This window comes from Jaculus jaculus, chromosome 7 (genome assembly GCF_020740685.1).
Source record: "Jaculus jaculus isolate mJacJac1 chromosome 7, mJacJac1.mat.Y.cur, whole genome shotgun sequence".
In the NCBI taxonomy this organism is placed as follows: Eukaryota; Metazoa; Chordata; class Mammalia; order Rodentia; family Dipodidae; genus Jaculus; species Jaculus jaculus.
In genome coordinates, this window is record NC_059108.1 from 88,201,472 (window position 1) to 88,228,985 (window position 27,514).

General features: G+C 37.5%; 1 protein-coding gene across 1 annotated transcript in view; it reads right to left on the reverse strand.

The window, feature by feature from the left end:
• Slc25a21 (solute carrier family 25 member 21) overlaps nucleotides 1–27,514 on the reverse strand; it is a 571,282-nt gene that overhangs the window by 124,613 nt on the left and 419,155 nt on the right. Inside the window, exon 3 of the mRNA XM_004649129.2 lies at nucleotides 12,602–12,685. Coding sequence (XP_004649186.2) covers nucleotides 12,602–12,685 — 84 coding nt within the window. The remainder of the gene's footprint in view (nucleotides 1–12,601; nucleotides 12,686–27,514) is intronic.

Sequence of the window (27,514 nt, forward strand, 5' to 3'; positions counted from 1 at the left end):
TTAAATAGTTATGAATAGTTATAATTAATTAGCTTTAACATGATATATTAAAAATGAAACTAGCTAAAATGTTGTGCAGATTTATATACTCAATATTAATACAGAGCACTAGCAACATAGTAAAATAGGCACTATCATTATGTCCACATTACAAATGAAGAAATTTCAGTATCATTGAGTTAAGTAATTTTTCCCAAATCTCAAAAGCTGTTAAGTGAAACTTTTTTTAAAATTTTTTTAATTTTTATTTATTTATTTGAGAGCGACAGACACAGAGAGAAAGACAGACAGAGAGAGAGAGAGAGAGAGAGAGAGAGAGAATGGGCGCGCCAGGGCTTCCAGCCTCTGCAAACGAACTCCAGACACGTGCGCCCCCTTGTGCATCTGGCTAACGTGGGACCTGGGGAACCGAGCCTCGAACCGGGGTCCTTAGGCTTCACAGGCAAGCGCTTAACCGCTCAGCCATCTCTCCAGCCCAAGTGAAACTTTTATTCAAGTCTTCAATTCCAAACATAAGTGTTGCCATAGAGGGTCAAAAAATCACACAAAAAAAGAACAGATGAAGAAAATTACTTCCACTTTGGATGGTGAGGAGGGCATAAAAAACAGGTTGAAGAAAATGGCGGTATAAATTCTGTATACATGTGGTATATAATCATGAGTTATTTTTATAGCTCAAGAGGGTACCACCCCTAAACTCAAAAGTTAAGATAATAAGACAACCATCCTACAAAACTGCAAATGCCTTTGACAGTTTGTCAGCAGAGGAGGGAAGATCTGTGCCTTTATTAAAGTGGAATACTGTGTATATATACCTGAAAACATGAGCAATGTGTTCTTTACTGTCTCAAGATTTACATACCCAAATTAATTATATGTCACAGTCTGCCTCCAAGTATTTTTTATTTAATATTTTTGAGACAAGAGTAAGAGAGAGAGAGAGAGAGAGAGAGAGAGAGAGAGAGGGAATGAATTGTCATGCCAGGCCTCAGACACTGCAATCAAACTCCAGACACTTGGGATCTGGAGAGTCAAACATGGGTCCTTAGACTTTACATGCAAGTGCCTTAACTGCTAAGCCATCTCTCCAGCCCTGCCCCAAGTTTTAATGAATTGCTATAATCATGATTAGTGATTAACACCTCAAGGTGGAACACAACCTTCAATTCTGATGCTATTTTTAGGTTTAGGCATAACAATCTGTAAAGACTTCATTGTTTGTGCAGTTTGATATCTCAAATAGGGACATTTTTTTTCTTCCAGATTTCTATCATATGATGATTCTCTGGACCTACTCATGCCTCCCCCCTTTATATCCTTATTTCAAGCAGGATGAGATTTTCATTTGTGCAGTGTGTAAGCTTTTTTTTTCTTTTTCAACAAGGAAAAGCTTCAGAAAACAGAACCTTGATCATCACTAACCCTTCAGATGAAAGGTTTTAAGTCTGGGGAGGGGAGACAAGGTTAGAAAGACAGGAAAATTAATAGTACATGGGAAGGGAAAGAAGACCCTCCTGCTGGCTGAAAATGAAGACAGTCTTACAAACAAGATTATGAACTATGTTTACAATCAAGACATGTCTTGACATTCTTGTGACAGATGTATAGTTAGGATTCCTTTGACCTTTGTGAACTAGGCTTTTGTCTTATCCTATTAACTTATATGAGTACAATAAGCCACCTTATAATCTCCATTTATTCAAGGAAATATCTTTATATAAAAATAAGTATACCAAAACATTTCTCTTAATCTTTTAAAGCCTCCTAGCAATGTGAGAATGCAACTTCAAAAGATACACATATGACATACATTACTATTGTTAAGACACTTAAATGCCACTCTCACTGTTGACAAGCCTGTATGTAATGCTACTTTCTTGGTGAACCTGGTACCAGCACAAGGGTGAAGGAGATAGACACAAAAAAAACACTCAACTTCCTTCTCTTGGATGAGCAACAGTTTTTAAAAAATATTTTCATGTGGGCTGGAGAGATGGCTTAGTGGTTAAGCGCTTGCCTGTGAAGCCTAAGGACCCCAGCTCGAGGCTCAATTCCCCAGGACCCATGTTAGCCAGATGCACAAGGGGGCGCACACATCTGGAGTTCGTTTGCAGTGGCTGGAATCCCTGGTGTGCCCATTCTCTCTATCTGTCTCTTTCTCTCCCTCTCTCTCTGTCACCCTCAAATAAATAAATAAAAATGAAAAAAAAATTTTTTAAATATTTTTATTTACTTATTTGCAAGCAGAAACAGAGAGACATACAGAGAGAGAATGGGCATGCCAGAACCTTTAGCTGCTGCTAATGAACTCCAGATGCATGCACCACTTTGGGCATCTGGCTTTACATGGGTGCTGGGGAACTGAAGTCAGCTTGTTAGATTTTGTAGACAAGCACCTTAAATACTGAGTCATCTTTCCAGTCCCAAAATTGTCTTTTCTTGATTTTCTCTCTGACTCCTAAGACTCAGTGTTCAAACTTATATTAAAACTTTTTGTTAATAAATTCAAACTTGCTTCACACAAATATATATACACATATACATATATATATATATATATATATATATATATATATATATATATATATGCACAGTGTAATTTTATTTGGCCATAAATAAGAATGAAATTATGTTATTTTTAGGGAAATAGATTGATAGATTGGCCTACAAATGATGATGTTAAGCAAATTAACCCAAGCTCCATTAATTATCTTTCCTGAAAAAATGTATATGGAAATCATACACATACACACACAAACACACACACACACACACACACACACACACACACACACGAAAATAGAAGGGAACAATTTTGGGAAGAAAAGGGACTAAAGAGATAAGGGATAAGAGAGGGTAGTAATAAAGAAAACCAAACGTTGCATATTTTATTTCGTGCAGTATCTACATTGATACCCCCACACCCATCCCCCCCACACGAAGCAGAAGAGGAGTATGGGAGGAACAAACAAGTGGGAGGGGGTCAAGAGACAATAATAGGAGTGTAAATATTAGCAAAGTTAAACTGTACACACAGTAAAAATTATAACAAAACCCATTATCATGCCTGCTAACTAAAAAAATAATTTTACAAACCCAACAATGAAGGAAGTATAAAAAAGAAGAAAGTAGTCATATGTGGTGGCATGCGCCTTTAACCCCAACACTCAGAAGGCAGAGGTAGGAGGATTGCTGGAAGTTCAAGGCTACCCTGAGACTACATTGTGAATTCCAGGTCAGCCTGAGCTACAGCAAAACCGTACCTCAAAAAAAAAAAAAAAAGAAAGAAAGAAAGAAAGAAAGAAAGAAAAGAAAAGAAAAAGTAAAATGAACAAAGTAGAACATATAAGTTGGATATTTATGGATGATCATAGTTTCCTAGGTGGATAAAAAGGAAAGACATATCACTGACTAATGTAAATGCATAAACAAAAGCACAGAAAAATTGAGGTATAGTTATTTCAGAAAAGCTGGAACCAAAGATATATGTGTGCTCCTGGCTAAGATAAAGTTAAAAAGATAAAAGGCCCATAAACTTTACATCAAGGATCTTAGATTTTTATATATTCTATTAGTTAGGTACATTTGTATAAATTTTTCCCAACATTTAACTGCCAAATTTTATCATCATATAATTTCCGTGGGTCAAGAACCTAGACATAATTTAGCTAGGTGCCACTGATTCAGGGTTACTCATAAATCATATTGTAAGCTGGTTTATCTGAGGGCTTATGGATGATTCATCCCCAAGATGGCTTGTGTTCTTGGTGAGATTTAGTAATACTTGGATTGTGGATTAACTGAGGGCTTTTCTTCCCCATTGGCTGGTGGAAAGCCACCCTCAGACTCCCAGGACAGCTGACCTCAAAGCAGTGGTGATAAAAAAGAGACCAAGAGAGAAGGAATAGTAGGAAGGATCACTCACTGTGGAAGACATTCTCTTTTACAGTCTAACCTGGAAAATGATACCTTATCGCTTCTGCCATCCTGTCTTCATTAGAAGAGAGCCAACAACACAGCCCATGCTCAAAGGGAGAGGGCGATACAAAGTCGTGAGTACGAGGGTGTGAGGATCACTGGGGCTATCTTAGTGACTGCCCATCACATTGCTCAGTGGGAATGATAAAAAATTTCTGAATGTAAAGATGACATTATTTGTCATTAATACCTAAAACTCGAAAATCAATATTTCCCTTTGCATTCTGCATCCATAATTGAGGCTAATTGTCAGCAACTTTTCCTTCCAAGGAAATAATAGCACATTTTACAATCATTGTATCTCAAACTCTAGGGGAAAAGGTAGAAAGTCTGCAAAAATATGGTTGCAGACAGCCAGATCATGTGGACCAAGGAGTGGACAAATACTTAGGAAACATTCCTGTAATTTAACACATATTTTACTTTACAGACCAGTCCAGATCTATAAGTACTAATATGTTCTGATGTATAATGGATTATAGTACATCATTAATTTAACATGCAAACAATTGATTTAAGTTCATGCAATATTTTAACCTTATTCTACAGTTGGTATATGACTTTGAAATGACTCTGTCTATTTTAAGGAATATGTGTCTTCACCTTGGTTTCATGGGATATAATGCCAGCCTTCAGATACATTTGTAGTCCAATCTCATTTGATAAAGGAACTTTCCATTCTTTTAAAAAACAAATATTTATATTCTCATGGTATGGATCTCAACTTCCAGTGTCTTTTGTGACATTCAGTAAACTCCTTTAGGCTGAAGTGTTTTTTGTTTGTTTGTTTGTTTTTGTAAGATTAGATACCTCCTTGTAACCAGTCCCTAGATCCTATTCATCCAACTGAAATAAGATAGGTGACAATGATTTGAACTCATAAAGGAAGTAGTATAAATCTGAGGGCTGTGCTACTCACATTGCTATTAGAATTCTTAGTTACTCATAACAGGTATATTGAATGAGAGAGCAGACAGAAGATGCTGGAGGAGTCCCAGCCCTGACAGATACCATGTGAGAAATGATAAACATGTTCCTTAAGATTTCTCATCACTTTTCCCCATCATAAACTCCTGCATTCCTATCTGTGAGTATTCTCATAAGCATCAGGTACAGTGAGTGATACATGTGTCACCTATAATAAAGGGCCAGAATGTTTAAAGAGATCACTACTACAGTAACAGTATTGGAATATTCCCCTTCCTTCAGTTCCAAGTTATCTGGAAGATATGGATGAAAATCATAGCTAAAGCCCTAAGACCACAGAAAAACTGCATGAATTCTACAAAGGAAGATAAAATATCAACTCCTTTAACCCTGGCTATGTCAAATGATGCCCATTACTTTCTATAATAAAAGTTGGGCTTAGGGAGAACAGTATCTTTGAGGAAGATATTTTTCCTCGTTCTCATTTAAAAATGGATTTAGTTTTGGTAAAGACAGTTTTCCCTCACATGGTGACTAGACTTCCAGCCAATCAAAAACCCATAGTAAGTTAAAGTATAGACTTAGAAATATTTCCAATGAGACATTTCTGCTCGAGTTATGAATCAAGACTCCAACTTCCAAGAAAGATGATTGTTTTCTGGCTCTCCTTTCTATGAGCACCATGTACTGAGAGAGGCTGTGTTTGGTCTCTTAATCAGGCTGACAACACCGCATATGTTTTCACTGATTCTGTGGCAATAGTTAAGCCAGCTCTAATGGACTATTGGTGAGTCAAAAAAGCATTGTCAATGAGAGACTGGAAACACTGGGGTATGACTTCTGTGGTGATGACAGCAGGGAGATCTGGCAGCTGTCATCACCCTCAAGGTTACTATGTGAGTCTAAGAGGAAAAGATCCCTGATTTAGAAAAGGAAACAGAACTCTGGGACAAAGATATACAGTACTCTGCTACCTGAGCCCTCTGAAAGTTCATCTGCTCTCTGACTATGAAGATGGGGGAAAGCCTGCTCCACTTTAACTACCTGGTGTAGTTGGTATTAATGGTGATAATCTTTAGTAGAGACAACAGTAATCTGCCAAGACATAAATGCCAAATAATGTACCTATTGTTTTAAATATTGAAATATGCTACCTCCTTCTCTTTTTTGGTATTCCTTTATCTTATCCTTTATGCTTTGATTCATAGTACTGAATTGTTAAACAATCTAAGTTTCAAGTTGTTAGCCACATAAACTTTCTGTGAAAAGAGATTACAGTTGGACATCTATACTCAGGTTCTACATATAGGATTCAAAAATCAAAAAATGCGCATCTATCTTAAACATGTACTGACTTTCTTTTTTGTCATTTTCCCTTAAGCAATACACTAAAACTATTCTCACAGAATTTACATTTCATTAGATGCTGTAAATGATTTATGGATATTTTAAAGCATTCAAGAGGATATATACAGAACATGTAATGATCTAGACACAATTTTTTTAATTTGAGAGTGAAAGACAGAGAGAAAGAGGCAGAGAGAGAGAGAGAATGGGCATATCAGGGCCATCAGCCACTGCAAACAAACTCCAGACGTATGCGCCCCTTGTGCATCTGGCTAACGTGGGTCCTGGGGAATCCAGCCTCGAACCAGGGTCCTTAGGCTTCACAGGCAAGCGTTTAACCACTAAGCCACCTCTCCAGCCCTATACACAATTTTGATATACACTATAGATTACCTCAGGGGACTGGAATACAGATTCCATTAGAGTGAGGACTCAGTTTAATGTCAACTTCACTACACCTATATTCAGATAAGAGAGACCAGCTCTAGGATTTGGAAACAGTGATAGTAAACTTGGCTATGCTGTGTAGATGGGCTGATTTCTGTGGGTGAAGGAGAGAGAATAAATAGCAGCAACAACTACCAGCCTTGGTAAGTTGGAACTTGTTTTAGATGAAATGATGCTGATTACTAAGATAACTGCATATATTGGAAGAGCTAGCTCTTCTCTTGTCTGTTCACCCCATGCTTCCTCATGCTTCCACATGACAGCAAGGGACAGTTTCTAGAGACCACCTTCCTCTGAAAATTTTCAACAGAGCCAAGTCTTTCTATTTTTCTAAGGTGCTTTAAAATCAGCCAGCCATGTTAGATTAGGCAAACCACTTTTTAAAAAGTAGACCCACTAAGACACTTTAGCCAAATGTCCTAGAGTGAGTCCATCAATAAAAAGAAAAAGTCCAAGTCATACCAAGTTATTGATTTAGACAAGTTGACGTCCCACTTCCTTTGTCTGTGTCACCAGCCACCCATTGCCCTTCTTAATGAAAACAAGAGGGAACTATTATACCTCCTGGGGCAGTGCCATTTATGCTGTCTGAAAGGCACTTAAATGAGTGGCATATTATCTCACACATCTGGAGTTTACCAAATTAGCCAATTATGCTGGAGCTCATAAAATGAGGCCTTAAATGTCATTTAACTAGAAAATATTATAATCACTAAGTGGTCTGATTGTAAGATGATACTTGAGGCAGCATCAGTGGTTACAGAAAACAAATCATGAAACAAAACACAGTTCAAATACTCCCCCCTCAAATGCAACCACATATTTTCTACAGCAATACTTTCTGAAGAATACCATATTTTTGAAGGCACCAGCAATCAACATGTTTCTCATTTGAAACTGAGTTTAATCTGACTTAGTTGTTTCCTAGTTACTTGCCTTGAGCAATCCAATGCCCAAGGATTGTTCTCATAAGCAAGCTTAGGATCATACAGGATGAGAGAAGACCTACTGAAAACCACAAACTTATGCAGTGAGCTTCAAGGGATATGGTTATGATTAGATTATGTCTTGAGTTGACAAAGGTTTGATTGTGGTACTACCTATCATTGGGTCTGGTAACTAAATATCTACTGGTCATTGAGAGCTTTCATACTTCACTGAAGAAAATATTTGCTTCTCTTTTTCAGATGGACACAGATCCTGAGGAGAGAATTAGCCTGTCACACCACACCAGGGCTCAAGCTGAAACCAAGAATAATTGGGGAAATGAGCAAGAGTTCTGCTTTCTTGGTGAACCTGGTGCCAGCACAAGGGTGAAGGACATAGGCACAGAGAACACTTGACTCCTACCAAACCAGATATCCAGAAATATAGAGGCTCCCAAGACCTAAAATGAACCCAACATGGCTCAGGGAAATTCATGGAAGAGGGGGCAGAAAGATTGTTAGAGCCATACACTGGCACATTATGCACAGAGACATTGCCTCTTACCCATAACCGATGGCTACCCCCACAATGTATGACTCACATTTCCCAATTTGGAGGGTCCCCATGAAGGCAGGAGGACAGGGAGGAGGCTAACAATGGTACCTACATAGCTGTTTACACACTGTGTACATAACTAATAAAAAAAAGAAAAAAAGAGACAAAATTGCTTTAAAATGCTGTGTGATTTGAAGGTAGAAATACTAAACATGATAGAATATATAGTTTAAAATTATATGGACAAAACCCCAGTACCACAGGATCTTAAACAATTACTCAACCAACAAGATCTTATGAAGCTGAAAAGTTTCTTCACAGACAAACATACAATAAGCAGAGCCAATAGATTACCCACAGAATGGGAGAAAATATTTGCTGAATATCCAACTGACAGAGGCTTAATTTCTGGAATCTACAAAGGACTAAAAAACCTAAACAATAAAAAGTCAAACAACCCACTCACAAAATCGGGCAAGGAACTGGACAGGCAATTCACAGAGGAAGAAATACAAATGGCAAACACACACCTAAGGAAATGTTCATCGACTCTAATCATCAGGGAAATGCAAGTTAAAACTACTGTGAGATTCCACCTTACCCCAGTAAGGATAGAAAACATCAAAAACTCAAACACAAACACATGCTGGTGAGGATGTGGAGAAATAGGAACCCTCATCCACTGTTGGTGGGAATGTAAGATGGTACAACCACTTTGGAAAGCAATATGGAGACTCCTACAAAAACTGACTATAGAGTTATCAACAGACCCAGTTATCCCCTTGCTAGACATGTACCCTAAAAGCTGCACACCTCAGCTTAGAGACATTTGCTCAACCATCTTTATACCTGCTCAATTCATAATAGCCAAGAGCTGGAATCAACCATCATTAATTATTGTTATTATTACATATTATACATTATTATTATTATAAAATAATTAATAATAGTAATGTCCATCATTAGACGAATGAATAACTAAGATGTGGTATATCTGCACGATGGAATTCTACACAGCAGTAGGGAAAAACAATACAATAAAATTTGAAGAAAAATGGTCAAACCTGGAACAGATCATTCTCAGTGAACTCACCCAATCACAGAAAGATAATTGCCACATAATCTCACTCATCTACAGCTCCTAACCTGAATCTACCCAAGTTGCCAAAAAACTAGCAAGCCATGTTGAGGACTGGACAATAAGGAGGGTAGGAGGGAGAGAAGAGTAAGGGAGGGGTGGGAGACGCAAAACTGGACCCAAAAGCCAACGGCACCATAAAACTCTACATTCTAAAAGACAGACCAAATGGTTGAACCTTCACTAGGCCCTTAGAGGGAACACTGGATTCACAAAGCACTGGAAAAGGTACAATGAAAACTGACCATTATCTCCTCCTGTTTCTGCTACTCTCTCTCTCTCTCTTTCTCCCTCCCTCTTCTCTCTCATCTCTCTATCTCTTTTATATCACTTATCCTTTCCTTCCTTCTCTTCTTGGGCACTGACCTGTAACTCCTGGTACCAGCACATGGTGGATATCATCCACAATGAGCTTTTGATCTCCCAAAAGAAGACAGATTTGTCAGAGCACTTGATGACCCACCATAGGTTAGTGGTAAGACCCTATTGCTGAAGACACCATACACTGAGGACACATATCATGGAGCAACATGGCTAGAAGCTGGAAGAGAGTTAGTCACAAGACAGTGAATCTAGTGCTGGAAGGTGCTACATGAGCGACTTGGGGATAAAGACCAGTATCTGTCCAACCAACACATGGTCTAACCTACTTAGCAGCAAACAACCTGACGTGATGCTCATACAAGTGCAATAGTGGTGCACAGCCATGGTGGGAAACCAGCTGCTCTCCAGTTGGCTAACTGGTCTGCTCAGTGGAATGGAACCCATAACTGGAGCTTGGGAACAAGTCAGAACCATATCCAACAAGGAGCCCACTCTCCATTAAACTCTCTATAAAAAAACAATGGTTATCACATTTACTTGGTGCTAAGTTTACTCTCCATTGGAGAATCTGCTTCTTTTTTTCAGATAGATGCAGATCCTAAGGAGATAACCACTCCATCATACCTCAAAAGGGCCCTAGCTGAAACTAAGAATAAATGGAGAAACATCCAAGAAAAGAAGAAAGCACCACGCCAGAAAGGACTCTTTAGATGATGAAGGGAATTTCTATTTTTATTACAAGGCATGTTTTTACATATTACTTGAATAATCCAGAAATAAAATCATTAAAGCAGTATAATACTGACATAGAGACAGACAATGTAATAAAACAGAATAGAAAATTGAGAAACAATAGAAAATCTAGATGAGGTATAAGCTGGTACTTAACATTTCCAGTTGCTAAATAAATTTTTCAATATGCAGTGTATGGAAAATTAATTAAACATTTTTAAATGAAAGTTAATTTCTATAAGTCATATTATTGGATGAAATAAATATGTAACTATAAAATGCCTATAAATTTGGAATTAGAGGATGTGCTTTTTTGCACGTGTGGTGGGAGGTTATCTTAATGTCTCATTATTAGATAGCCAAAAATCAAGATCACAAAATCACAGTCTTCAAAAATAAAAAAAATTTTCTGGGAGCTGGAGATATGGCTCAGCTGTTAAAGCACTTTCTCAAAATGCCTTAGTTCAATTCCCCAGTACCCACGTAAGCCAGGTGCAGAAGGTAGCACTTGCATCTGGATTTTGTTTTCAGTGGCTAGAGACCCTGGTATGTCCATTTTCTCTCTCTGCTTTTCTCTCTCTCTCTCTCAAATAAATAGTAAAATATTATTTTTTTATATGTAGATAGAGAGAGAGAGAGTTGTTATGCCAGTGTCTCAGCCACTTAACTTGAACTCCAGATGCTTGTGCCACCCAGTGGGCATGTGCAACCTTGAGCTTGCCTCACCTTTGTGCATCTGGCTTACATAGGATCTGGAGAGTTGAATATGAGTCCTTAGGCTTTGCAGGCAAGCACCTTAACTACCTAGCCATCTCTCCAGCCCCTAAAATATGTTTTTAAAAAACTTCTGATACACTAATATATTACAAAATTGTCAGAAAAATGTCAAACTAAAGAATGTGTATAATCTATGTAACAAAGGGTTTGTATCTATAATATATACTATATTAACCTCCTACAAATCAATGGTGATTAAAATGACTAACCTTAGAAATAGGTAAGAGATACAAATGCCAAATTCATGAAAGAAATCTAATGATATAAAAGGTTATACAATGCCAGTAACAATCAAAGCAATACAATCAATAGTTTTATTTCCACTTATCTAATTGTAAACAGGAAATACATATTAATAACAGATACCACAAGGTAACAATTGACAACATCTGATAAGGAAAAATGGAATCTCTAAAATACTAAGGGTACAAAATCAGTACATATGTTTTAGAAGGTAATTTGTCAGCTTCTATATAAGTCCCTAGCTAGCAACTTACAGAATTATTTTAAAAGGTATAAGTCTCTAAATGTGTAAATGTAAAATATATTTTAAATATACAAACAGTATATTAAAATAATAATATAGATATGCATGGCAATATGAAAGGTCATGTCCGTATAATTATTTTACTGTTATTTATAATAGTAAAAATCTGAAATAAAGAATGAAGATTCACTAAAGGTTAATTTAATGAGCTGTAGCATATAGATAAATATATTATTATGCTGGTATGGCAAGATATCTGTGATATAGCTTTAACTTAAATACAGAATTAACAGATTAGTATTTGTATAGAATAATCTGGCAAATAAAGTAATATGAGGCAGTGTTGTAAGAATTTATAGCATATAAGAGACTCTAAAAATATAGTAGTTTTACTGCTAAAATTTTGAATATTATTTCAACCATTTCTGTTATGAAAACCATGCTAACAAGTGAATGTTACATTTAATATTACAAAGCATAATTTAGAACATTAAACTGGATAGACTAAACAAACCTATATATGGTAGACAATTTTAGCTTATTAAGTAATATATTCTATTTATGTATTCATCTAATAGATATAATAGAGAATTTTTGATGCAGATTGGTTGTATTTGGCATAGTTTGATTGTATTCTCTTAAGCCACTGTGCAAACAAGTAGTGAATTTGGGCATTATATTTAATGTTTATATAGTCTCAGCTATGAAAAATTTCAAAAGCCTAATGCCATAAATTAGAAATTATCCACAATTCATCAAACTGGTTATTAATATCCTTTGGGATAGTTTCAATTACATAAATATTCAATTGTCAGTCATATCAAGAACAGTGTAACAAAATAAGAAGGCACAGTTACATGTTTTCCTTAATAACACTATTTTAAATAAGAAAGCATGTCAGGTAGAAATATATTAAATTGCCAATATTAACTTAGAGCCTGCATATGAAACCCAATACATACCCCTCTTTTTGGAAAATCATTCGAAAGCTGTCTCCCAAGCTTTTGTAACTGTTAGGATCCACCAAACTTCTCTGAATCTGGAACCTAGAAATAAAATCAAGCAAAAACAAAAACAAAATACCCAAGTTAAGTATTTTACCAAATGGCTTTTCTTTTTTCCAAAATCTTAAAACTTAGCTGTTTCAGATTAATTTGAAATATTCTGGTCTTCACTCTAGATTTTATTGATTTATTTGCTTTATCTAACTTTTCTTAGTTCTGTAGCCTTTAAAATTATATTTCTTGGTACTTTAATAGAACCTATAGAAAAATGGCCTTTTTTTCAATCAGCTCGTTAGCCAGGCAGATGCACAGAGGCATGTAGATTTTTTTCTTTTGTGAAAAGAGTACACAGATGTTATGTATTGCTTTAACATATAATTCAGAAATCTGAAGATGGACACGAAATAAATATGTAGTTCAAATTGTAATCTGTTTTTGTTTTTTTTTTCCAAGGTATGGTTTTACTCTGGCCCAGGCTAACCTGGAATTGACTATGTAGTCTCCAAAGTGTTGGAATTAAAGGTGTGTGCCACCATGTCTGGCCAAATTCTAATATTTTTTTTATTTATTTGAGAGAGAGAGAAAGAGAGAGAGAGAGAGAGGCAGAGGCAGAGGCAAGTAGAGAGAGACTGTGGGTATGCCAAAGCCTCAAGCCATTGCAAACGAACTCCAGACACATGTGTCACCTTTTGGATCTAGCTTATGGGTGTCTTGAGGGATCAAACTCAAGCCCTTTTGCTTTGCACTAAGCCATCTATTCAGCCCTCAAATTGTAAGTTTTTTTTTTTTTTTTTCGGATTTTCAAGGTAGGGTCTCACCCTAGTCCAGGCTGACCTGGAATTCACTATGGAGTCTCAGGCTGGCCTTGAACTCACAGAGATCCTCCTACCTCTGCCTCCTGAGTGATGGGATTAAAGGCATGTGCCACCACACCCAGTTCAAATTCTAATCTTAATTGGTATTCCCTAATGGTTATTTATTGAAGGTTAAAATGGAGAGCAGTTAATATGGCACAACTTTGATTCTGATTGTGAACTTGGAGTTTAATTTTGATGGACAGGTAGCTGCAGTGGGAGCAAGAATTGCCGTTGTACACCACTGGGTTACAACTAATTATTACTGCTTCATTATGGAACAAGATGTCTGTAAAAGCCTGGAACTCTGAAAATTGTCATTGCTCAATATAAATGCCTTCTGTCTCTGAAAGCTAAATTCTTTCTTCTCCTCCTTCTCCTCCTCCTCCTTCTTCTCCTTTTCCTTCTTTTTTCAGTATAATTATTTATCTCAGAAAGTTAACCTTCCAGATATAGAAGTTTTCTTTTCATTTTGTATTTGCGCTGAGGTTTCATTCAATAGTATCTCAGTTTTTCTTCATATGCTGCTTTGTTTAGTGAGTTTACTTTTTGTGTTTTACTTCCTTATCCCAAATTCTGATTTAAAGTCTTTCTCCATCCTCTACTTCCTTCTTCAATTCACCTGTTTTGTCTTTCTTTTTCTTTCCAAAAATACTTTCAATATTATCTAGTTGAAGATATATTTCCCTTGTACTGACATTATGATACGCACACTTCATCTTCTAAGAATAGTGTACTTTAGAGATTTAGACCCAAGAGAACTATGCTGAAAGTTGATATGTATCAAAGAATAGTGAATATATTGCTTTGCTTGAAGCAGTTGGGCAAATGAACATCAATCATAAGATAGAAAGTGAAGCTGGAATTACATTCGACTTTATAAAGTAGAGAGCTGTTAAATATTTTTTTAGCAGGACAGTATTTTTCAGAATTGTAGGAATTAAGTCTTTAGAAAAGTTTTTAGCACAGACAAATACCTAAATGACTGGATGAATTAGATTGAGAATATGGAACACAGATCAATTATGAAAGTGATATAGTCAGGGTAAGAAAGGATAATGGCAGAACATGAATGGAAGCAAAAGAAATGGAATGCAAGGTGTACTCATTTTTGGGTAGTCCTCTTTCTCTTTAATGTATTTTTTGGCTGATACATTCAACACATTCTCCTGATCATCTTTAACACAAGCAATGCTTCACGATTGTATGATCACTATCACCAAACTTTAAAATGTCATATTCATCTTTATAATTTTGGTTTTAGTGTAAAATTTACAACTATATTGGTGTGATCTCCTCAGAAGGTTAATTTCTGGTCAAGAACTAAAATTTGGGTCTGGAAAGATAGCTTAGAGGTTAAGGTACTTGCCTGTAATACTTAAGGAGCCAGGTTTAATTCCCCAATACCCAGGCAAAGCCAGATGCACAAGGTGGCACATGCATCCTTTGCAGTGGCTAGAGGCCCTGGAGTGCCCATTCTCTCTCTCTCTCACACACACACTGTCTTCCTCTCTTTGCCTTTCTCTTAATCTCTCTGAAATAAATAAAATATTAATTTTTTATTGTCAATTTAAATTGCAGAAAGTTCAAAGTCCATGAAGCATATTTAACGTGCCTGGTGCTGCTGGTATGTGTATACTACTAGCCTGGAAGACTCAGTAAGAGATCCTGTTTACAATCAGAACAAAGGTTGATGTTCAGGTAGATGTACCATTACTATGGAACATAGATAACTAGGTACTTTGGATACAAATGGATTAACACTACACAGAAAGTAATACAATAAGAAGACTATGTATGATTTATATAACAAATCTGAAAAATAAAGAACAATTTTTAAAATATGATTTTGGTTTTAGTTCAAGTAAGCATTGTCATATTTTCATTCATGTATTTTTAACCTGTATTCATTAGTGAAAATTAGACATTTTCTCATGTCTAGTTTGGAAATCTAAGACTTCTAATTACTCAAGAAAATTTTTATTTTAAATATTTTCATATATTATAAAAGTACTGGGCTGGAGAGATGGCTCAGCAGTTAAGGCATTGGCCTGCAAAGCCTAAACGACATGAGTTCGATTCCCTTGTACCTACATAAAGCCAGATGCATAAAGTGGCACAGCATCTAGTCTGTTTGCAATGGCAGGAGGCCCTAGTGTGCCCATTCTCTTTGTCTCTCTTCTATTTCTCTGTGCTTGCCTATACATAAATACAAGTTAAAAAATTATATGTGCAGAGATGTTTCTCATAATATCTGCGATAGTCTTTCATGAAGTACATTCCCCTCAGTCAAATTATTTTCTAGATGTTTTTCTCTGAAATTGCCAAGTATTTTCTTAATGTGTGCCATATGATATAGGATGCTACAGGTATTACAAAAATCCAGGACATGATGTCTAATTTCAAGAATAAGGAAGAAATATGAGAAAAATAATTGACAATATGAGAGCATTTGCTAACCCCCAAACACCTGACATGTCAACCAGCATGGGCACCATGTTGTCCAGGTGTTCATGGGAAAAGGAAATTACTGTTTTCTCTGGAGGGTCAGGAAGAGTTTTCGGAAGAGAAAAAGGATTTGAGCAGACCCCTGTAGGATTGAAAAGGCAAAAAGAACAGTCTGGGGGGAATCAGCCCAAGTGGGGACATCAATTAAGGCCAATGGAAGGAAGTAGTACTTTCCATTGTGGCAATAAGGAAAACATTCCCCAGTCTTGACAGCCTGTCCAGGTTTCAAACCTCCAGTAAGATGCTACATCAGTCTAGTTTGCACACATGGTTGTTTTCTCAAGATCATCAGGTGAGCTGGTGAGAGGAGGGTGAGAACTCAGGCAAGAAAATCAAATCCTGAAAGCATCTGACTTGTTCTTCATCTGGGCACTTCAGTTCTCTGGATGGCCATCTCACAGGCATATGTCCCTGCTTACACTGTAAAAGGTTCAGCAGGTAGACCAATAGAAGCACACACATATTCTAGGAACCAACCTCTGCCCCCTTTTTCTGAGGGTGAGAGGCTTCAGCTTTGAGGTATTAGCAAGGACAGACAATACTCAGGCTTGCACAAACATGTATGAGACACCAGGCTATTCGCAGTCTAGGCACTTTACTCCTTAGTTAAAACTTATTTCTTTCTTTTTCCAGAATCTAAAAAATAACAGTCCTTGAGGTCTTGAGCACTGTTATCTATTATGTACTCCACTGGTTGGGGTGTTGCAAAGAAAGATGACACAGCTCTGCATATCAATTGTAGTTATATGAATAAAATGGGTAAAGAGATGATACCATGTGCAAGAGCTGATGTTTACAAAAGGTGTTTCTGAATAACAGATGACAGCCAATGGCATCTTAGTGACAGTAACATGAGTTTCACTGTTACTGGAGAAGATCTCTTTTCTACGAATGGATAGCTGCTCATGGAAAATAGTACTTGGCAGAGGCACTCAAGGGAAGAGGGAAGACAAGGAAAGGATATCTTTAGGATAAAACTGTGTAACTAAATGTTACCCACCCATTTTAGAACTAAAAATGTTTCCTATAAAAGCTGACTAATGACTGATACTATGTTCATTCAAAACAAGAGAGGCAAAGCCAGAAGCTACATGAAGAGTTGGTAAACCGCATAGAATGAGCAATGAAAAGAGGGAGGGGAAAGCTTCATAAACACAATGGCTAAGTAAAATCTTCAGACCATTTCTTACTATGGTAAAGCAAGTGGAAAGGCAAATGGGCTACAGCCAGTGTGCTTGTCTCTTTGGCTATATGTCTCATAGACAGTGCATCTATGCTTTGCAGAGACAGTATGTGAAAGACTTAGTTCCACTACCCATGACTTTTTCTGATCACAGAATTATCAGTTCTTTTAAGGAATCTGTTTCAAGTTCATATAATTACAGTGTATTTTGGCCAATCATGTAAAACAGCAATTTCCTTCTTCCTTTCCCTCTGTTTCAGCAACTTGAAAGGTTTCTCTTTGGGACTGAAGCTTGACATCAGCATTTTCCAAGCTGCATTCTGTGCTAACAAATTCTCTGTGCTTAGTGAGACAGTTTTCCAGTTACGTAATACAACTCTTTGTGAAACTGCAAAGGCAAAGCCACACCACTGCTTATATTGAGAAAAAAAGCTGGGACTTCTCCATTGTCCTTATACAAGCAACACAGTTACATCTGGAATCTTCATCTGAGTGACTTCTTTTACTAGAAAGAACACTTGCTGCCAAATAGACGAGCTGGACAGTGTAGTAACACTTGAGATATATTTCACACCTCATGTTGGTCAGATTAAAACATCAGGAAGGAGTGTGGCTCAAACCCTGTGCTACTCTGCAAAGTAGTCAGGGTTACAGTGTGCTGCAGTGTCTGCCAGCACAAGATTGCATGCTTTTAATGTTTGCCAGACCATAAACACTAAGCCAGTCACTGTAGTAACCACCAGGAGGGCCAAGAAGGGCTTCTCAAAGTTCACAAACAAATGTACTTAATACTTGGAGTGATTTGTTTCCATAGCTATTTCTTTTTCTAAAAATTTATCAAGAATCATGACTTCAGCAGCTCCTACTCATTTAAATGTATGCTCAATGAGACACATTTTAAACTTGCCTGTTATGAATTATAGCATGGTTAGATATGTTACATCAGCTTTGCATAGTGCTTCTTTTGAAAAAAATATTTATTTATGAGAGAGGAAGAGAAGGAGAGGGAAAAAGGGAAGGAGAAAGAAAGAGCGAGAGAGAGATCATGGGTGGCTAGGGCCCCTTGTCACTGCAAATGTACTCCAGATGCATGCGCCACTTTGTGCATCTGGCTTTATGTGTATGTTGGGGAATCAAACCTGGGCAAGCAGACTTCACAAGACAGCATAATCTTTAACTACTGAGCCATGTTCCCAGATCCTTTTCAGAGCATTTATGAAAACATGGCCATAAAAAAGATGTTTGTAAGAAGTAAAATGTCTTTGCTGCCTTAAAAGCCTTAGGATGATGCTATTTGAACATGTCAAAATCTCAAATTTATGCAATGCTTTTCTTTCTAAAGGATCGGAGGCCCTGGACTGTGTATATTACACACTCATATCTCAATATGAATATGCAGCAATGAACTACAAAAAGTTGGATCACGTACTTTGCTTTTTAAAATCAGTAATTTGGTGATTATTTGGTAAGTATTAAATGGAACTGAATATTGGAAACAAAAGCTATTATGAGTCAACCCTTTAGTAGTGTGGCCAATCCTAAGCAAATTTATACAATAGGTGAGATATATGTCTAGTATCATCTGCTTCCGGATTACTTTCTAGCTCAACGGTCCTTGTGGTCTCTCCTGTCTTTCCCCAGTCCAGCCTAATCCCAGACAGCATTCATGTCAAACCTTTATCCTTATTGTCACTTGTATTCTGATGTGCTACCTGCTAAGGCTTGTCCTTTGTTAAAGAGATCTCAGCTACCAAAAGAGGGGTTGGCAAGGTTTCGTTTTGTTTTCAGGATGGGATGAGAGGGAGGCAGGGGTTCCTTACCACCAAAGCTCTAAATGGCATTTCTCCTTCAGTGGCAGTGTGTGTCACCATAAAATATTAGGCTACATAGTATTCCCACTGTTGGGACAAAGGAGGTGAGGTACTTTGGTGACATGGACTGGAAGCCACAGGCTATAATTACAGTACTTCTACTGATTCATAGTTTAAACTGAGGATATGTGTAATTTAATCCCTCCCTGTCCTCCTCCTCAGCAGTGAGATAGAACAGCAAAGAGCAGAAAGCAATTTGATTTAATTCATGGAGTTTATATGTATAACTAGTTAATACTAGACATAGGATGAAAGATAGTTCATATTATTTAATAATTCCTTCATATTTTGTAGGAGCCAGAGACTGCTAATAAAAGTTGTACCCTGATATGTAATAAAAAACCTAATGGAACTCCCTGTAGAGAGCTTTGTAAATGTGCTGTGAAAGAAGATTATTAGCAATTACCAGAATATTACATATGCTCCTTAATAGATACTTAAGAAGCCCACTAATGAATCAAAGATTAACAGACTAAAGGGTTTACAATTATAGAACACATTAAAAGGATAACTTGTAGAAATATTAAGTAAGGATTTTAATTCACTGCAATTAGCTTATTTTACTGACACAAGATGCTGCTCCTACCGACTGTTTGCTTTCTTGTTCACTGGATAAGCATGGCTGAAGTGAGAGCAAACAGGCAAAGGCATGCCCGGAGATATGAAATATATGTATACATACCTATTTCACTAACTTGGGAAAAGGGCCCAGAGAGCACAGTGTCAGAAAACTTCCCATCATGGATATTTATTTTTCATGCTCTGACAAAAAAATCACCTTCTGACATCAGAAAAGCCACCTTCCCACAGAAATGGCGAACCTTGGGACCTCCGCATTTGTCGTCCTTGCAGAAGGAGCACCATGACAGGTGGTGGGGTTAAGGATGCCGCTGATTTTGGAGAGATTATTCTTTCAGTTCGCATACATAATGCTGTGGAAAGGTTTCTTTCTGACATTTTTCCATGTCTGTACCTTTGCTTTTCCAACTGTAAGTGTCTGGCAAGTATAAATGACAGCCGTTTTGCAAAGTTAACTATGAATTTCACTTCAGGTTAATCCACACAACTTTGTGTTGGAAATTGATAAATTCCAAAAGGCTTCATATCACATAGGTAGGACAGTTGATGGTTTCTGATCTCAAAATTGACAGTGATCTCCATCTAGAGAGAGGGCAAAGATGAGTGTTTTGGGCACCTGAAGATTAATAACACATAAGTTCTGCCTGCTGGAAGGGAAGAAATATTGGGGAGACATTAATAATTAACTACAAAACAATGTGAACCGTGTTTATATTGTTTTATAGTCCTAGGGATTCTAGGAGCTTGCTTCTTCTGTGACTTAAGCATTGCCTGTATTTGCCAAGCTCCCTGTCCATGTCTGAAATCAATTAACACTCTCAACTAATGCCAGAAAGTCTACCAGGGGTGTAGTGCTCAACTCTGCACAGGCAGCCATCACCACTTAAAGTTCAGAAGCTTTGATCACACACCTTTGGTTGTGTATAAAATTAAAAGGAAAGAAGACAGCTTTCCTGATTATTGCTTAGTCATTGCCTTCTTTATGAAATTAGAAACTCATAGCTGGCAAAAGTCTACATTCATGCTTGAATCCTTTATTACTAGGTGTAGGTGGGCTGGGTTATGTTTTGGCTTAGCATTTATGATATTGTAAAATAGACCAATAAATTTCTCTATGTTATTATAAAACAGTTTATAATTTGAAGAAATATATAGCCTGGAGTACTCAGCCAGCCTAGATAATTACCACAGATAAGGTGACAACATCTTGGCAAGGCCACAAGAGCACACTTTTGGACATGTTTTTTTTAAGAGTTTCAAAAATGTTATCTCTCTGAAATATCAGATCAACTCAGATAGCTTGATTATATTTTCAAGTAATTTCCTGTGATCTTAGACACATCTAAGTGCAGTTCTTTTCACAAGCTAAGGTGATTTAAAGGCTGATGTTCTGTGGTTGTACAGTTTACAATTTATACTTTTACAGTGCACTTAAATATCCCATAAATGGTTCATTTGCCAACCACACATTTTGTTACAATAAACATTTACTTATGTGTCTCTCATTACTATGGTTAAATAGATCTAGTTTTGAATATCTTGTGCCATTACAAGTCATATGATTCTTCTAGTAGTTAGTTATGAAAAATTTGACATTGCAAAATGAGTTGTAATAAGAAAGTTAATTCTACCATCATGACACAACTTTTTCTAGTTGTTTATAATACTTATGGGATAATCATTAAGTGCATTGACAATCCAATTCTAAAATTTATTTTAATGGCAACATGCTAGTTAACAAGTCAGAGACAAATGATTGTTAGAGATTACAACCTAAATCTAATAATGTTAAACCACAAGTAATAAAATAGACTAATTAACATAGCTGTATAATTAAAATGGTCTAAGCATAAATTTGCCTCAATTAAACAAAAGGCTAGACTAGCATGATTTTCAGTTATTCTGCTTTGAAAGATGCATGTCACACACCATAAAACCATGCTTAACATCAGGTTTACAGTGTGGCTACTCTTTGAATATGTATACACGTATACACATACATATAGTTAAAGCCAACAAAAGATGTCACAGTTACACCCACCTATCTACCTTCTTCCACGTGTAATAATCTAGGATAGCCCTTATAGTAGTTAATTAGCATAAAGCCAACTCATACTTGGGAAGTGAGTGAAGGAGGAACTAAAGATTAGAAATAAAACTTATAATCAAGGTAATAAGACTAGAGATGACTGCATCAGTATCAATAATCAGATAATAAAATTGCTGTAGTCACAACAAATTTCATAGTTTCCCTATTGTGGTGGTTTGATTCAGGTGTCCTCCATAAACTTAGGTGTTCTGAATGCTATGTTCCCGGCTGGTGAAGATTTGGGAATGAACTCCTCAAGGAGGCAGTGTATTGTTAGGGGCGGGCTTATGGGTGTTATAACCAGTTTCCCCATGCCAGTATTTCACACATTATGTTGGCCAGGAAGGTGATGTCCACCCTCTGCTCACACCACTGATTTCCCCTGCCATCATAGGGCTTCCCCTCAAGCCTATAAACCAAAATAAACCTCTTTTTTCCCACAAGTTGCTCTTGGTTGGGTGATTTCTACCAGCAATGCAAATCTGACTGCAACAGTAAAGTGGTACTGAGGAGTGGGATTGCTGCTAGACACCTGACTATGTGGCTTTGGCCTTTTGGAGCTGATTTTCAAGAAGAATGTGGAAGGATTTGAAACCTTGGCCTAAGAGATGCCTTGCAGTGCTGTAACTATAGCTTGATGGACTATTCTGGTCAGAGTTGAAAGACCTAAATGCAGTAAGAACTATGGACTGTGAGGTTTGGCTTTTGAGGGTGAGAAAGAGCTTTGCTTGGACTGGGCTAGCAGTTTGTGTGAGAAGCTTGCTCTTATGCCTGTGTTCTGAGAAGTTGTGCAGGGTTGCTTTGCGTAGAAATGAACTGATGTGAGCAGAGGGATGTGGCACAGAAAGAAAAATCTTTGGGTGAACTGTTGCCCATTCAGCTGCAATTGAGAGATTACAACCTTTGAGACTGGGCTAGCTGACCTGTAAAGGGGCCACGAGAAAAATGTACTCTTTTGGAGGGGCCTGAGAGCTCAAGAAGTGTCCTGTTCTTCAAAGTCTGCTTTATTCACGCCCCCCACCCCAAGATTAACAAATTGGCACCCTACCTGGTACTGTGGAGTATAAGAAACGCAGGACAGGGAGGGTCATTGAGTTTACTACATGGTCTTTTGTTTTGGAAAGGGCCATAGGCAGTGTGAAGCTGGTTTGCTGGTTGCCTGCATAGAGACCCCGTGGGGCCATGAAGATGAACCACGGATTGCAGGGGAGACCCAGTGAAGATGCTGGGACCACAAGATGGCTGCTGAGGAAAGCTGTTGGCTCCAATGAAGTTTTCCAGGACTGTGAGAAGCCTAGCTGGAGGGGCAGAATTGGAAGTCCATAGACTTGTTCCTGGTTAGAGTTATCAGAGTGGGAGATTTGTCACTAACTAGAGTTGTTGGACTTGGAGCTACAGAGTTTGGTATTTGCCCTGTTTAAATTATGTATTGCTTGAGTATTTCTTTGCTATACCCAATGCCATCATTCGCAGTATGAATGTTTATTTTGTGTCATTATGGGTTTTGGGGGGTATTTTTTGGTATTATGGCTCAGTTAAAAGACCTTGGATTATGGGGATGTTTGAACATCATTGAAATTCATAAAAACTATGGGGACTTAAAGTTGGACTAGAATACATTTCATTTTTACATCATTTATGGATATCAGTTTTAGAGGACAGGGGCGGAATGTAGTGGTTTGATTCAGGTGTCCCCCATAAACTTAGGAGTCCTAGATGCTAGGTTCCCCAGCTAATGGCTATTGGAAATTAACACCTTCTGGAGGTGGTGCATTTTGGGGGATGGGCTTATGGGTGTTATAGCCAGTGTCCCCATGCTAGTGATTGGCACACTATCCTGTTCCTGTGGTCTACTTTATGTGGGCCAGGGGGTGATGTCCACTCTCTGCTCATGCCATCATTTCCCCCTGCCATTGTGGAGCTTCCCCTTGAGCCTGTAAGCCAAAATAAACCTCTTTCTTTCCCAAAAGCTGCTCTTGGTTGGGTGATTTCTATCAGCAATGTGAAGTTGACTGCAACACCTATATTTCCCCAAAAAACTAGTTAATTTTTTTCCTGCCCCCAAACTGAGCCATGCCCTTTTTTCTATTTGATCCTTCTTACCTACCTTTTTTTTTTTTTTCTTGTTTTTTCCAGGTAGGATCTAGCCGTAGCCCAGGCTGATCTGGAAATCACTGTGTAGTCTCAGGGTAATTGAACTCATGGTGATCCTCCTACCTCTGCCTCCCAAGTGCTGGGATTAAAGGTGTGTGCCACCACGCCTGGCCCTTCTTGATGCACAAAATTTCCAAAATTTACCACTAGCACTGATCTCCTGGTAACAAAGAGGCACCATGACTAACAGTTGAGCTTCAATTCAGCTCACTGCTCAGCCTTGGTCTCTAGACTCCATAAAAGTTTTCCAGAACAGAGAATTCAAACATGGTCAAATCTTTCAGAACCTTCTCACTAGTTCTGGGAAATGAGCCACTTCACAGAAACTAATGATGCTCTAGAGACCATGAGCCAGAGCCTTAGTAAGAAGCATGTCAGAGAACACAGTTTGTCTGAAGACTTGATAGACTATCCCACTTTACTGTAATGGATCACATGTGCCTGTGGTATTGTAGTTGTTGTTGTTGTTGTTTTAGGCATTGATAAGAAACCTTGTTAACAAAAGAGAAAACAGAAAAACAGAAAGAAAGATTAAGAGAGTGAGAGTACTCTTTTGCATTATAAGCATAAATGCTCATGGTAGAAAGAAATTTGTGGAACAGAGAGAATATCTTAGATGAGGAATATTTCAAAAAATTATTTTTATTTCAAGATTGACCTTATAGGTCACTAAGGTTCACAGTAATTGTGATTAGTTCCAAATGAGGACAAACTTAAAAAGTACAATATAGGTGGTTACAACCCAAGATTGCTGAAGTCATGGAAATCATAATGATTACATATATGTTATTTTCAGCTTCATGAATAATTTTACATATGTATATTCTCACCTCAGTATATCTTTTAATTTTAGTTTCCTTATATTATAGGGTTATAATTACTTGGAGAACATACAAGAGACAGAAAAACTACCAGCTTGGATCTAAAAAACATCAGGTCAAAGGAAGTAGATATCCTTGGAGTTTCTTAGTTGTACCAAACATTCATCTGTACTTCAGTAAATGCTTAACACAGTTGCTTTTCTGAACTCAAGTTTTTTATTACTAAAAAAAGAATAATGTTACTTGTGTAACATGCAATTAATATTGAAGTTTGTTTCTGGAACCCTAAAAATCAGATTTCTATGAGTGGTCAGGGAGCACCAGCTTCCCAAGACATTGTTCATATAATTTGATTCTTTATTTGTCAGGGGTGTACGACAGTAGATGAGGAAAGAGCTCTTCCCAGGAAGCTTCAATGGGCATTTTTAAGAGGGTTTAGATGTGGTTATGCTTGAGGAGCAGAGAGAGGCACATGTGATCCCTTCCAGGCAACAGGATCAATACCTCCTGAACAGCAATAACAAAATCTACCCACATTTACCTAGATTTTATTCCATGGGTTTATATATTTCCAACTGTTTAGATGTGTACTAAGGCTGGGGGATATTATTAAGACACCAGTATCAGCTAATATGTTCTTTCTCCCTATTTTTCTTTCCTTTTTTCTTTCTCTTCTTTCTTTCTTCCTTCCTTCCTTCCTTCTTTTCTTTCTCTCCCTCCCTCTCCCTCTCTCTCTCTCTCTTTATCAACTCAACTCTTCTAATAATGAGTATTTTGCTATGTCATAAACTCATACTCAAAAAAGCCCCAGTGGAAGGGTATGGTTTTATCAACATACAACATGTTAAAAATTACATAAAAGTGACTTAGGACATGGGCAACTGAAGAGATGCATGAACTAATCTCATTCAGGAGTAGCCCTAACTTGTCAATAGAACTTGTACAAGAAATAATATTTCAATAGTTAACCAAATATTTAGTAAAAGGCCACTCAAAATTTGACAGTATTACAAGCAGAAACTTTGTCAGTCAACAAAACACTACAAGGCAGCTCAAGTAATTAATTTTATAAAACGATGATCTTACTGTTATTTACATAGCTGTAACTTTGAATCTTAAAAGATAATTACTTTTAAAATAACTATACTTTAGAAATTGAAATCTAGATAATTAGGTATCTTGGACAACCTAGGTTACCTAAAATGCTAAGTGCTCAACATAAGACATTAACTTGAAGTAAGACCCAACAGAGAAATCTACAGTGAATGACTGAGGGTCAAAAGCCTTCTTTCAAATGTCTGCTGAGATAAGTTCTTGTGTATCATGAAACTATCCTCCCTTTCAGTCCACTAATGATCTTAAAACCTATGTAGGATAAAAGGGAGCAGAAAGATTACAAGATCCTCCTGCTACCCCACAGAGACTGACTGAGGTGTTCATCACCACCCCCCCAACAGTGAATACCAATACTCACTGAAGAGAACCCCAGGGAAATGGAAGCAGGGAGGGGTCAGGGGATAAAATAATATAACCTGTTATATGTAAAATCTTTAAATCTAGGTGGGAGGTAGGACTCAAACTGGAGTTTCAGATAAAGGAATGTAATATATTCCTACATAGTGAAATTTATAGATAATTCAAACCTACTAAAATTCGTTGAGTGCCTATGATGAACTGGACATCCAAGTATTAAAAACTCTGATTAAGAGGCCAGTAAAATAGGAAGGGGATATAAGGGGGGGAAGGGGGGAACTTAAGGAGATGGTATTGTATATATGTAAATAGAAGAACAGATTAATGGAAGTGGAAAGGCTTAAGTGAGGTCAGAGAAAGAGATTGAGTAAAGGAAATGTGGGGTGAGGGTTAATCAGACCCTACCTCAAAAAACTGAAAAAAAAAAAAAAAAAACAACTCTAAGAGGGTCTGAATAAGTCATATAGAAACCTACTTTTTTTGGATAATGGCACACCCAGAAGGCATAGATTTGTTATTAAAAAATTTTCAGTGCCAGGGATGGGACACCTTCCAGTGAGTTGTTGGCCAGGGAGGTCTCTGATGCCCTCCAAAGTATTATAGGCCATTTCCAGGGCTCTTGGTTTCCTTCCAGGAATAGATGGTAAGACCCTATTGCTGAAGACTCCACATGATGGGGCTGTAAGGTCATTGAGAAACCCTGCATGTATACCAGCTGACAGAAAGCTGGAGAAAGCTATGCTATATGCAGCTGCATGGGAGAAAAAGAAGTCACCAGCAGAGATAAACAACAGTGGACATTGCAAGCCTTGAATTTGAGCAGCCAGGCCAAATGAGCCAATGAGTGCAATAACATCATGTCTGTTACGTGGGAAACATCACTCTCTAATTGGACTGGAGACCCCCTCCATGGGAGGGAACACATGCCCAATACTGAAAGTTATGATGGGAGGAAGTCATGAGCCCTAGGAGTGTAATGTCTGCTGGTATCTGGATAAATGTATATATTATGCTCATAAAACTGCCCAGAAAGCACTTCTCTTAATGTTCATACCAATATATTAATACTACTCTCACTTTTGGTTAGAAAAGCTTCTCTTTTCTGATGGCAGTGACCTTGAGATGACTCAGAAGGCACCATAGTGCTGAGAAGTGACAGAGGAATGCTCAACACTAAAATATCTCTGTCATACCTTCCAATGCTCAGGGTTCATTGTGGAAGAAGTGGTGGAAAGAATGTAAGAGCCAAAGGAAGGGTAGAACTCCTTACAGTGCACTCTTCCAGGCACAAAATGGCCTGAATAACCATGACCTCACAGTGCCTGACATTACTTACCAT